Source organism: Eretmochelys imbricata, chromosome 7, assembly GCF_965152235.1.
Source record: "Eretmochelys imbricata isolate rEreImb1 chromosome 7, rEreImb1.hap1, whole genome shotgun sequence".
Classification (NCBI taxonomy): Eukaryota; Metazoa; Chordata; order Testudines; family Cheloniidae; genus Eretmochelys; species Eretmochelys imbricata.
In genome coordinates this window covers 16,972,242-16,986,427 of record NC_135578.1, presented here as the reverse complement: position 1 = coordinate 16,986,427, position 14,186 = coordinate 16,972,242, and the positions used below count along the sequence as shown (strand labels likewise).

Sequence of the window (14,186 nt, the reverse complement as noted above, 5' to 3'; positions counted from 1 at the left end):
GTTACACCACTATCAACTGACAGAACCTTCACAACCCTCTGGTAATTTAGAAGTTACACCACAAATGACTCTGGAATAAGCAGATGTATTTCTGGTGAAGGGTAGATAGGGGATTTAATTGCTTTTAAATTAAATTATTAAAATATCCTGAAAAGCAAATGAAATCTGATCAGTGCAGGTGCTATTGAACGTCCAAGTCATTTTATCATTAACAGCTGCAATTAGCAACAGCAAATATATTGTTTATTAATATTAGCATTTATAGGGCACCCATCAGTGCAGTGTATATAGCAACTTCCGTGCAAGAAACTCAAATGTTTTACAACCATTTAATCATGAATCTCCCAGTGAGATAGGTTAGTGTTATCACTATCCTTGAGTCACAGAACTTTAAAGCTCCGAGCCTGCAACGCCTTGCACACTGGTGGAGTGCTGGCCCCACACAAAGCCCCCCACTGCAGCCAATGAGGCTCCGCACATATGTAGCTGTCTGCCTGCACACAGAATGTTCAAGTGATTAGTCATTTGCCCATAGTTGCAAAGTGAGTCAATCACAGAGTGAGGAGCAGAACAGAGGAGTTCTGATTCACAAATCCTTCCCATAGCCAGCTTATATTGAATTAAAACAAAACAGTATCTGGATATATTTTAATATTTTGCCATAATTACATCAGTTTTGTTTACACAAACGTATAAAAGTGAAGTTACTGAAATGAAGAAATATCTATATATTGTAGGACGGGGTCAGATTTTGGGGAAAACAAAGTGATGGTACTTTCTGCACTCTACTGCAACTCAGTCTCCACTAGTGCTTAATTTGTAATGAAAGAGGTGCCAGGGCTTAAGCTGGTTTTTTATGGGTTTTTTTTTTTTTGCTTTCATAATTGACGGGGCAAGCTCAGAGGTGCCGGGGCTCAGCCCTGGCACAAAGTAAGCACTGGTCTCTGTCCATTCAAAACCAACACGCTCATCTCTAGGGTGATGGATAGAAGCTACTGAGGCACAATTAGATGTCACAGAAGAGCAACACCAAATTTCACAGGTACCAATGATGGTGTACTGGGATCACTTACAGGGACTTCAGGTCCGTCTTTGGGGCCCCACACTAGGGTACTGCACTGGTATGCCCAAAGATCTAGGATCTCTGTTGTAGCCCTGCACTGGTATGAACTAGGGTCTGGATTTTCTCACTGGGGTGTTTCAGTGGGGACCTACATAGGGTCTGGGGGCTCTCACTGGAGTCCTTGCACTGAGATCTGATGGATGTCCTACACTGCATCCTGGGGTCCTGCAATGGAATGTTCTGGAGTCCTGCACCAGGGTGTCTCACCAGGGTCTTTCCGGAGCTCTGGTCTTTCTACACTGGGCTCTGGTGTCCTGCACTGGAGCATTGTAGGATCCCAGTCAGTAGTCTCTCACAGGTGAGTGCTAGGGTACCTCACTGGTGTCTGGGGTCCTGCACTGGGCTGTACTCCTGCTACAGCAGCAACAGCTCCTTGGACATTTTCCTCTGGCTGCCCAGTAGGGAAGGGACCCTGGCAGCGATGGAGCCTCCAGCTCCGGCAGCGGCAGAAGCTCCAGATTCAGTGGTGCTCCCTATGCTCCAAGCTGGTGGGGAAGCAACTGCCTGAGAGGAGGCTCTTACATTAATGTGACACAGCTGCATTGCCAAAGTTTTGTACCACAGTCTCATACAGGCCAGTGGAATCAAAAGAGTTGTGAAGGGGCAGAGCAAAATGGTGGCAGCTCAGCATGGTTCTGGTATAGCATTTGCTTCTAAGCCCTGGTGAAGGAATCAGCGCTTTGCAAAGTATGGGTGGCTCTTGCCTCCAGGTCAAGACATTCCAGATACTATTGTAAGAATCAGTGGCTTTTCCCTACTATTTATACTAGACAGAGTCCTTTGAGCAAAAGTCCACATCTGCCCAGGTGAAAGAGTAGTGATATTATAAATGATCTTGCTTAGAATAGTAGTATATTAAGGTTTAAGAGATGAATGGAAATTATTTGTGCATTAACTAGTCACTGTAAGACACAGGTTGGTTAAATTCAGCTCTTCATCCTTCTCATGTAGATATGCTGACTTTTGTCAAGTTTATTGAAGAGGGTGGGGTCTTTCAGATGAATCTTTAAGAGCCAACATCCTGTCTGCTATGTAAAAATATTAATGATCCCTTGATGTTATTTATAATACTAAAGATTCGGTTTTGTGACCTTGGTCAAAATTCCTTTCCCCCATCCCTGTTGTGCAGAATTCTGTGTGTTTGTTGCATGGCTTGCTACCACTTTCCTATAGCAGAGTTGGCTGAACGTCAACACTGGATAACATAATCCTGTATCCCTTAAGTGAGGATAACTTGCATTTAGATCCAATGGGAGTTTTGTATTCAAAGGAACTACATAACAAAGCCCTCAGATTATAAAGAGCTTTGGGATCACCTGGGGTGCGATACAATATAGGAAAAAAATGCAGGAGAATACTATTTATTTTAGGCTGAATTTGAAATTGTAATAGTTATGCACATCTTATTTCCTTTCATTATTAAATTAATTTCTTATCACAAGAGTAAAAATGCCTACCAAGAAATCATTTTCCCATCTAGGGTATAGCAAAATATAGACTCATAGAATCATAGAACTGGAAGGGACCTTGAGAGGTCATCTAGTCCAGTTCCCTGCACTCAAGGCAACACTAAGTATTATGTAGATGATCCTTGACAGGTGTTCGTCCAACCTGCTCTTAAAAATCCCCAATGATGGAGATTCCACAACCTCCCTAAGCAATTTATTCCAGTGCTTAACCACTCTGACAGTTAGGAAGTTTTTCCTAATGTCCAACCTAAACCACCCTTGCTGCAATTTAACCCATTGCTTCTTGTCTTATCCTCAGAGGTTAAGAAAAACAATTTTTCTCCCTCCTCCTTGTAACAACCTTTTATGCACTTGAAAACTATTATTACGTCCCCTCTCAGTCTTTTCTTCTCTAGACTAAACAAACCCATTTTTTTCCAATCTTCCCTCATAGGTCATGTTTGCTAGACCTTTAATCATTTTTGTTGCTCTTCTCTGGATTTTCTCCAATTTGTCCACATCTTTCCTGAAATGTGGCACCCACAACTGGACACAATATTCCAGTTGAGGCGTAATCAGTGCGGAGCAGAGCGGAAGAATTACTTCTTGTGTCTTGCTTACAATACTCCTGCTAATACATACCAGAATGATGTTCGCTTTTTTTACAACAACGTTACACTGTTGACTCATATTTAGCTTGTGATCCATTATGACCCCTTTCCACAGTACTCCTTCCTAGGCAGTCATTTCCTATTTTGTATGTGTGCAACTGATTATTCCTTCCTAAGTGGAGTACTTTACATTTGTCCCTTATGGAATTTCATCCTATGTACTTCAGACCATTTCTCCGGTTTGTCCAGATCACTTTGAATTTTAATCCTATCCACTAAAGGACTTGCAACCCCTCTCAACTTGGTATCATCTGCAAACTTTATAAGTGTACTATCTATGCCATTATTTAAATCATTGATGAAGATATTGAGCAGAACCATACCCAGAACCGATCCCTGTGGGAGCCCACTGGTTATGCCCTTCCAGCATGACGGTGAACCACTGATAACTACTCCCTGGGAATGATTTTCCAACCAGTTATGCATCCACCTTATAGTAGCACCATCCAAGTTGATTTCCTTAGTTTGTTTATGAGACGGTCATGCGAGACAGTATCAAAAGCCTTACTAAAGTCAAGATATACCACATCTACCACTTCCCCGCTATCTACAAGGGTTGTTACCATGTCAAAGAAAGCTGTTAGGTTGGTTTGACATGATTTGTTCTTGACAAATCCATGATGACTGTTATTTATCACCTTGTTATCTTATAAGTGTTTGCAAGTGATTGCTTAATCATTTGCTCCATTATATTTCCGGGTACAGAAGTTAATCTGACTGGTCTGTAATTCCTCGGGTTGTCCTTATTTCCCTTTTTATGGATGGGCACTATATTTGCCCTTTTCTAGTCTTCTGGAATGTCTCCAGTCTTCCATGACTTTTCAAAGATAATTGCTAATGGCTCAGATATCTCCTCCGTCAGCTCCTTGAGTATTGTAGGATGCATTTCCATCAGGCCCTGGTGATTTGAATATATCTATCTTGTCTAAGTAATTTTTGACTTGTTCTTTCCCTCTTTTAGTCTCTGATGCTACCTCATTTTCACTGGCATTCACTATGTTAGACACCCACTTGCCACCACCCTTCTCAGTGAAAACCGAAACAAAGAAATCATTAAGCACCTCTGCTATTTCCACATTTTCTGTTATTGTCTTGCCCCCCTATTGAGTAACGGGCCTACTCTGTCCTTGGTTTTCCTCTTGCTTCTAATGTATTTGTAGAATGTTTTCTGGTTTCCTTTTATATCCCTAGCTAGTTTGATCTCGGTTTGTGCCTTGGCTTTTATAATTTTGTCCCTACGTACTTGTGTTATTTGTTTATATTCATCCTTTGTAATTTGACCGAGTTTCCACTTTTTGTAGGACTCTCTTTCGAGTTTTAGATCATTGAAGATCTCCTGGTTAAGCCAGGGTTGTCTCTTGACATGCTTCCTATCTTTCCTATGCACTGGGATAATTTGCTCTTGTGCCCTTAATAATGTCTCTTTGGAAAACTGCCAACTGTCTTCAGTTGTTTTTCCCCTTAGACTTGCTTCCCATGGGATTTTACCTACCAACTCCCCGAGTTTGCTAAAGTCTGCCTTCTTGAAATCCATTGTCTTTATTTTGCTGTTCTCTCTCCAACCATTCCTTAGAATCATAAACTCTACCATTTCATGATCACTTTTGCCCAATTTGCCTTCCACTTTCAAATTCTCAACCAGTTCCTCCCTATTTATCAAAATCAAATCTAGAACAGCCTCCCCGCAGTAGCTTTCTCCACCTTGTGAAATTAAAAAAAAAAATCTCCAGTACATTCCAGGAACTTGTTGGATAATCTGTGCCCTGCTGTGTTATTTTCCCAACAGATAGCTGGGTAGTTGAAGTCCCCCATCACCACCAAGTCCTGTGATTTGGACGATTTTGTTAGTTGTTTTAAAAAATCCTCATCCACCTCTTCTTCCTGGTTTGGTGGTCTGTAGTAGACCCCTACCATGACATCACCCTTGTTTTTTACCTTTTAACCTTACCCAGAGACTTTCAACAATATACGATGTATTCTTCTGCTATCTCTCTATAAAGTGATCCACAGGTTCCTAAAAATAGATCACTCATTACATTTCTCTGTACATTCTTATTTACTTTGTCTACTCCATAAAGCCAGCAAGCACAAATGTATTAATTTTCTCAGTCACACTTACTTTATATCCTCATCGTTGGCAAAAATAACAATGGCCCTGGCATTGGGAGTGTCCAGGAGCTGCTTGATAATTTTATCAAAGTCAATGGTCTTCTCTTTGCGATCCTGGGGAATTTTCAGTGACTGGGCAATGCAGAGCCCACCTGTTTAGAGAAAAAGAAGAAGAAAAAAAATCTGTAAATGAAGAGCAAGGAGAAGAGTGTGGAAAATACACAGAAGTTGGAGAAGAAAATAAAAATCAGTATTCGATCACCATCCTGAGGAAGTAGTTAAGCTCATGTTAAGCCCTGTAATCCAGTCTTGGTTTTTTGTTGTTGTTCTTTTTTCTCTTTGGAAGTGTATGCTATGTGACAGGATACATACAATATGCATGGGTGGATAGAGTCACAAATGGACAAAAAATAAACCATGCAAAAGAGAAAAAACAAACTAACCAGACAGTAAAGAGATGATGGAAATGGACAAGATAAAAAAAATACTGAAATAAAGTAAACTGGAAGGCAATGGAGGTTGATAATGGCATACACAAACATACAAAATACTGAACAACTTTATTTGGCGTAATAGCTTTAATTTTTTTTAACTTCATAAATAGAAAGAAAATCAAAAGAAACCACTCTGACAAGTTAAATCAAAACAGGAATAATACAGAAGTCCAAATATTGTGAATACACAGAGATCAGTCTCACACATGCTTGTTCATGCAGGTGTCCACCTTTAAAGTGAATGGGGTTACCCCATCTGAATAAAAATTCATGGGAGAGTAAACATTTGCAGGATTTAACCCACAGTTAGTAACCAGAATTAAAGAACAATAATTGCAGCCAGTATAATGGTCGCAAAACAGAAGCCAGGATGCAAAAGCTGCTCAACAAACATAATTCATTTAATTAGGTTTAATTTATTAATCTTGTTTTAGAAAAATAGTTCCATTTACTATTTTACATCTTCTGTGGAGTTCTTCACATGAAGGGGGGGGATGGATTCATATGAATGTGTTTCTTCTTTTGTTACCTAATTATAATATCTATCATCTTAGATACAAACTCTCTCTCCCTCAAAATACTTCATAGTGTTAATTAATAAATTCTCAGATATGCATAATAGGAAACAGCAGTGAGGATATGTAATTAAGTACTTGAAGCAAAAGAGAAAAGAGATGTTTTCAGATAAGGTTTAAAATAAAGGGAGAATTGATGAGGAAGATTGAAACTCTGTTCCAGAGCAAAGGAGCAGTGGAGAAGACGACTCACACACCACCATGGGCAAAATCTCGGATTATATTTCTTACTGCAAAAGAATAACTCCTTCAACGTGGAATTTTTTTTGTGGGTAGGGCCACTACAGAGAGACTAAATATTGAAAGAAAAACCCTCATGTAGCCAAGCACATCTGTGAATAAATTTGTGGATTTAATACAGACAAAGATACCAGTAGATGGGCCCTGCATTGAAGTGGACAGAGAAAGCAAATAATATCTACTTGCCACTAAGTGACTTTAGTTTGATGACCAAGCTCACTCTCTCTCTCTCTCCCCCTCTGTCTCTTAGAATGAAAAATCTCTCTGCCTAAAGAAAGCTTATTAGCTGTGACTTTAAGGCACTGTTACTTTAAGGCCTCTCTGGCACTCCATCAAGCCATGGTTTCCACTTTGTATCTCCCTCAAGAGCTTCCCATTTCTCCTGTAAGTAAGATTTGGGAACTTGGGAGAATTCATTGGGGTGGGGGAGGTGAAAGCAGATTGCTGCGAAGTGCCAGACCTGTCACCTGAAAATATATACACTCCAGCTACAATGTTCTTTCAAGAGGCTCCTACTCTGACATAGCAGTGAACAGAAGTAGGCATATTTCACAGTGTCAACACTAAGGAGCCTTAGTGTCCTAGATGGAACCATTATTTAGACATATCTGAAGCTAGTGCTGAGGTGCTCTGTAATCCAATATAACTCTCCATAACTTAGATACAGAGATAAATCAGCAAATTTCAAGCTACCATCAGAGGGGGAACCAGAGACGTGCACAGAAAATCGTGGATGTGGACAATGAGCATATTTTAAAGTCGGTATCATCAAGAAACTTTAAGAACTCTTTAGGCTGGGAAGGAAGATTGCTTTACAACAGGCTGTCCTCAGGTGTGCATGACAAGATGCAGATATTGTAATGTTTCCCTGCTCTGCAGGTTGATGGGAGGAGAGAGTGGAGATAAAGACACAGAGGAAGGTGCGGGGAGATGAGGTTGAGAGCTGTAATCAATGACAAAGGCATTTCTGTATTGAAGGCTCCAGCTGCATTAAAGATTGTTTGAATCCATAGAAACATTATCCTTCAGATAGGCCAGCTGATACACTGTTATGACAAAGCTGGTAATGAAATTACTAGTTGATATTGAATAAATGGGTTATATTTGCTACAATAGTACTTGATAGAAAATCTTAAATACCAAGGACTTCAGATGTTGCAGCCACACCTCAGATAGATATTATGTATTCTGTGGGTCACACACTTTCTGCTGTCTGCATGGAAGAGAGGCAAAATCCAGCTGCCACACACACTGGTTACCACTGAATGTGTCTGAGGAATCTCTTTGTGTAGAGCAGCTGGGTAGAAGGAGAACTAAGTCCGGGTCCATTTGAACTAGAACCAAAGGCCAGGCCTATGGTCAGTACTGAGAACAAAGGACTCTGATTTGGGACTAAAGGAATTCCTAGGTGACAGTACAGGGGCCAGAAAGACCTAGGGTTCTTAAAGCAGGATAATGTCTGATGGTGCTGCAACAGGGCTACACACAGAAGTATCTTGGCTGACACTTTTGAAAACCAAATGGCCAGTGTGAAGTTTTGCTGTCATTTTTGCTACCTCTGTTCAAGGGTAACAGGACTGATTTGCATTTTGTGAATATAAATTTAGGGGAATATGCCCTAAATTTATATCAAAGTCTCTACCACCAGAGAAAATAACCCACCAACAAACAAACAAAAACATTTCCCAAACAAATCTGGCAAAAATATTATTTGCTTTTTTGGCCCTTCTTTGTCTCACCCCAGTCCAAACAGACCAGCACACTGCAAGACAGCAAAATCTATTTTAAAGTAATGGCAAGGAGACACACAAATGCTAGACAAATGTAATTATCTAGTGTTTCTATTCGAGCTTATAAACTCATTTTGAAGAGTTTAAATCTATATTGAAGAGCTCATTACAGATAGCCATATGTCATTTTTAATTCCGTAACAATAATATATTCCTAATGAATTGGATGGGGAATGGACAAAAAATATGCCTTACTGTTACAACTTGTCCAAGTGGCATATATAGCATAAATGTCACTTTCTTGTACTCAACGTGCACTCCTAAGACAAGAGGAAATGCACAGTTATTTAAACTGTCAAATTAATTCACAGTATTCCTGAGGTAAAGCCCTCAGCGGGAATTAAGTGGTAAAATTGTAAAAGTTGCAAATTAAGGATTTTGTCACAGGACCACTGCAGTACTATATTACCCTTCACTGAAGAAGAAGAAAAACTGACAAATGCTCTGAGTAGCTACAAACTGCCACAGCAATTACAGTGAATCTCATAGTTCTTTAAGTTAAACTGATCCTGGATCATTCCGCTGATAAGTAACTTCATGGCACACCCATTGCAGCTGACAATCTATAAACACAGCAGTACCAAGGAACCTTGGAGTCATCTCACAGATTGGTTTCCACTAAGAATAATGCTCTAGATCCATTGCTCACTGAGAGAGATGTTTGTTGCTGTTTTTGTCTAGTGACTTAAGAGGGAAATAATTGACATGTTGCAACCTAATGCAGAAGTCCTTTGTAGTGATAAATGGCGAATGGAAGGCATCTGAAAAGATTTGGATTGCAGTACATTTGAGAAGCTTGCTGGCTTTCAAGCAATGCTGCAAGCAGACACCATGTTCCCCCCATCTTGCTATCCTCAGTACAGTATGTTCATCCCAGAAGGCAGATGCCAGATAGTCAAGTTTCCATTATGCTTGGAGAAGGGGAGATATAGTATTCTGGAAGCATAAACATGGTCCCTTTAGATGTTTGAACAAGCAGCTGCATCATTAAGATTTTGATTCTTTTTAGCACTAACGATATCATCCAAATATGAAAGGGGAGGGAGTAGAAATGGAAATGTTATGGAAACATTGAAGGGCATAATTCATTCTCCCTTTGATGTGTACTATCTCCCATCAGTGTCAACAGATTTCTGCAAGTGCATGAGCTTGGAGAATAGCTCCTTGATTAATAAAAGTATTTTTTTCTTTTTTCTTCCCATAGGAGATGTTGGGAAGATTAGTAATATAAATGATCTTTAAGAATTCTGTCATTTTCCTGGTATAATCAAATAGATGGTTAAGAAGACCACAGTTCAAGATGGATTTTTGATTGTGTCCTCAAATATTGGTGCATGGCCATTTTGAATGCTTTTTGGGTAGTAAATCTGATTCACATATACAGAATCTGATTCACATATATAGAATAGCCGTATGCCTTAGTGAAACAAACTGTTGCATTCATGAAAACAGGTGCATTAAAAGACAAGTTGAGGACAGCAATTTGACACACATTGTATATTACTAAAGTTTCCCAAATCGTTGTTCCAACAGCCAAACACCACTTACATAACCCTGATCCTTTGGAGACCTGTTCATGTGTTTGCAGGATGATGGCAACCACTTCTTGAAACTCTTTTCTCTACCTTGCTATTCATAGAATTCTAACAGAGTCTTCTTTCTGGCATTTTTTTAACCCCTTCTCTAGCACAACCAAATAGTTTTGCGGTACAAGAAGTCTATGAATAGACTACCAGAAATAGACCTGACAGAGACATTCTCCAGATATGCCTTTGTTCATCTTATAAGGAATTAAGATAGAACACTGATCCACAACAAGGGAGAGAGCACAAGACAAACTGTTTCCTCCAAACAATAACTTGAAAATTGCTTTGTTTTACAGTTACTTGCTTTCCTAGTGGTATGAGCCTTTCTGGCAAACAGACCCAATTGTTTTAAATTGTTCCAGTCACAACCTTTCCCAAAACTGCAAGACCCTGGAAGTAGCGAGAGCAAACCCACAACAACATTTAGACTGAAACTCTCTAACAAGATCTCCAAATCTTTTTTAAGCAAACAAAACAAAGCTTACCTTTTCTGTCTTGACTGGTAGAAAATGCGGAAGGCTCTGATTAGCCACTCTGGGGAATTCTGACACAGGTAGCATTAGTTCTTGGGAGTCTTGGTAACAAGCTCAACCACATGGGAAAAGTTGGGGGCTGTGACATTTCAACAGTTCACTACTGCTTGGAGGCCTGAGCATGAACAGATTATGGGACTGATCAAGGTGTCTGTCCGGATTATGGATCCTTTGCAGGTCATCACTGGGTTGAATTGAGTCATTTTTAAAGACATCTCCTCCATTTTTGTGCACAAAATGCAGAGCAAATGAACACCAATCACGTAATATGTTTGTTCCCTAAAGTTTCTTAATCTGGTCTGTTTTCAAATGGTTCGATGTAACATGCTTTACTTCAGAGCACACAATCTGTGTCATCCTGCAGTAGGTGTCAGTGTGCTATTTATTTTGCCATTCTTCACTGGGGCAAGGCAAAGACATTAACATCAGCCCAACTATACAATGGTATAGTTTCACCTCTTCGAGCGGTGACTGCAACATGTAAGGCAATATCAAATCTGGGTGAGACATGAATTTTAACACATGAACACAATAGCAGAGCCAATGCCAGTCATGTGAATGCAAAGGAACAACTATTGCTGTGGAAAGGATTTTAAAGGTCTTTTAAAATTCAACAAAGTGTATTCAAATTGCAGCTAGTCTTCTATGTGTTGCTATTTAAGAAATTGACACCTATGTGATTCAAGCATAATTCCTGGGAAGCCTCAGAGATAAATGAAAGAGCATTTTAGGAATAACTCTGTTACACTGCCTCTTCATTTTGCGGAACCTCTCTCTGGCTTTATTGCTTGTAGTTTTCCTAGGTCACTTATTGACATTTGTGCACCTGAAAGAACTTGCTTCACACTGGCAAAAAATCTGGCTTAGCCCATTTGAAACCATGTTTGAACTTTGTAACCATTGCAAATGTTCCCCTTCCTTTTTTCTTTAAAGTATGCCAGAAAGAACAAGCTCTTAGTGCTAATGTACTTAGCAAAGGGCCAGCCAAATATTTCATGCAGAAGGTTCTATCCATGCTCCAGCTCTAATGTATGGTCCAAAGAATAAATGAATGAACAAAATTCAAATATGAGGTGGAAATAATTTAGGGAGGGGAAAGAAGTTTGGCTCCCATAGGTATTTATTTATTTGGATTTTTTTTTTAAACTCCAAACCATGCATCCAAGACTCTGAACATCCTTTTCATATATTTAAAAATAACACAACATGGGGCATTACAGACCACATAGGGTTAAGCGCTAGGGTGGCCACCTCCAGGACCTCCTTCCTCAGGCAGACAGTGCTGTCAGAAGTTAAGTCAAGTCCTTCTATTGTAAAAAATAAATGTAAAACCTAGGCATTTGGAAAAGGAAAGAGCAAGTGGGTGTCTGCTATAGACCACCAGACCAGAAGGATGAGGTAGATGAGGCTTTCTTTGGACAACTAACAGGTTTCCAGATCACAGGCCCTGGTTCTCATGGGAGACTTCAATCACCCTGACATCTGCAGGGAGAGCAATACAGCGGCGCACAGACAATCCAGGAAGTTTTTGGAGAGGGTTGGGGACAACTTCCTAGTGCAAGTGTGGGAGGAACCAACTAGGGACTGCACTCCTCTTGAACTGCTGCTCACAAACGGGGAAGAATTGGCAGGGGAAGTAGAACTTGGTGGCAACCTGGGCAGCAGTGACCATGAGATGGTTGAGTTCCGGATCCTGACAAAAGGAACAAAGGCGAACAGCAGAATATGGACCCTGGACTTCAGAAAAAGTAGACTGACTTCCTCAGGGAACTGATGAGCAGGATCCCCTGGGTGGCTGAAAGGAGTCCAGGAGAACTGGCTGTATTTTAAAGAAGCCTTATTGAGGGTGCAGAAACAAACCATCCCTATGTTCAGAAAGAATAGCAAATATGTCAGGCGAGCAGCTTGGCTTAACAGAGAAATCTTCGGTGAGCTTAAACACAAAAAAGGAAGCTTAGAAGAAGTGGAAACTTGGACAGATGACTAGGGAGGAGTATAAAAATATTGCTCAAGCATGCGGGGTGTAATCAGGAAGGCCAAAGCACAACTGGAGTTTCAGCTAGCAAGGAATGTGAAAGGTAACAAGGAGGGTTTCTACAGGTATGTTAGCAACACGAAGATGGTCAGGAAAAGTGTAGGACCCTTCCTGAATGGGGGAGGCAACCTAGTGACAGATGATGTGGAAAAAGCTGAAGTGCTCAATGCTTTTTTCGCCTCTGTCTTCACAGACAAGGTCAACTCCCAGACTGCTGCATGGGGGAGCACAGTAAGGAGAGGAGGTGAGCAGCCCTCAGTGGCAAAAGGAGAGGTTAAGGGCTATTTAGAAAAGCTGGACATGCACAAGTCCATGGTTCTGGACCTAATGCATCTGAGGGCAGTTGGCTGATGTGACTGCAGAGCCATTGCCCATTATTTTTGAAAACTCCAGGCAACTGGAAGAGGTACCAGATGATTTAAAAAAGGCAAACATAGTGCCCATCTTTTAAAAAGGGAAAAAGGAGAATCCGGGCACCTACAGACCAGGCAGCCTCACCTCTGTCCCTGGAAAAATCATGAAACAGGTCAAAATAGATTCCTTGAGGAAGCACTTGGAAGGTGATCAGGAACAGTCAAAATGGATTCACCAAGGGTAAGTCATGCCTGACCAACCTGATTGCCTTCTGTGATGAGAAAACTGACTGTGGATATGGGGAAAGCGGTGGATGTGATATATCTCAACTTTAGCAAAGCTGTTGATACGGTTGCCCACAGTATTCTTGCCAGCAAGTTAAAGAAGTATGGATTGGATGAATGGATTATAAGGTGGATAGAAAGCTGGCTAGACTGTCTGGCTAAACGGGTAGCGATCAACAGCTCAATGTCTAGTTGGCAGCTGGTATCAAGCAGAGTGCCCCAGGGGTTGATCTTCGTTAATTATCTGGATGATGGGTTGGATTGCACCCTCAGCAAGTTCGTGGATAACACTAAGCTGGGGGGAGAGGTACACTGGAGGGTAGGGATAGGGTCCAGAGTGACCTAGACAAATTGGAGGATTGGGCCAAAAGAAATCTGATGAGGTTCAACATGGACAAGTGCAGAGTCCTGCACTTAGGATGGAAGGATCCCATGCACTGCAACAGACTAGGGACCAACTGGCTAGGCAGCAGTTCTACAGAAAAGGACCTGGGGATTATAATGGATGAGAAGCTGGATATGAGTCAAGTGTGCCCTTGTTGCCAAGAAGGCTAATGGCATATTGGGCTGCATTAGTAGCAGCATTACCAGCAGACGGAGGGAAGCGATTATTCCCTTCTATTCAGCACTGGTGTAGCCAGATCTGGAGTATTGCATCCAGTTTTGGGCCCTCCACTTCAGAAAGGATGTGGACAAATTGGAGAGAGTGCAGCAGAGAGCAAGAAAAATTATTAGGAGGCTGGGGCACATGACTTATGAGAAGAGGCTGAGGGAACTGGGCTTATTTAGTCTGCAGAAAAGAAGAGTGAGGGGGGATTTGATAGCAGCCTTCAACTACCTGTAGGGGGGTTCCAAAGAAGATGGAGCTCGGCCGTTCTCAGTGGTTGCAGATGGCAGAAGATGGAGCAATGATCTCAAGTTGCAGTGTGAGAGGTCTAGGTTAG

The 14,186-nt window shown here is 41.0% G+C and overlaps 1 protein-coding gene across 1 annotated transcript in view; it reads right to left on the bottom strand.

Moving 5' to 3' along the window:
• Nucleotides 1-14,186, bottom strand: part of GRM7 (glutamate metabotropic receptor 7) — a 489,509-nt gene that overhangs the window by 214,571 nt on the left and 260,752 nt on the right. The window contains exon 3 of the mRNA XM_077821561.1: nt 5,362-5,503. Coding sequence (XP_077677687.1) covers nt 5,362-5,503 — 142 coding nt within the window. The remainder of the gene's footprint in view (nt 1-5,361; nt 5,504-14,186) is intronic.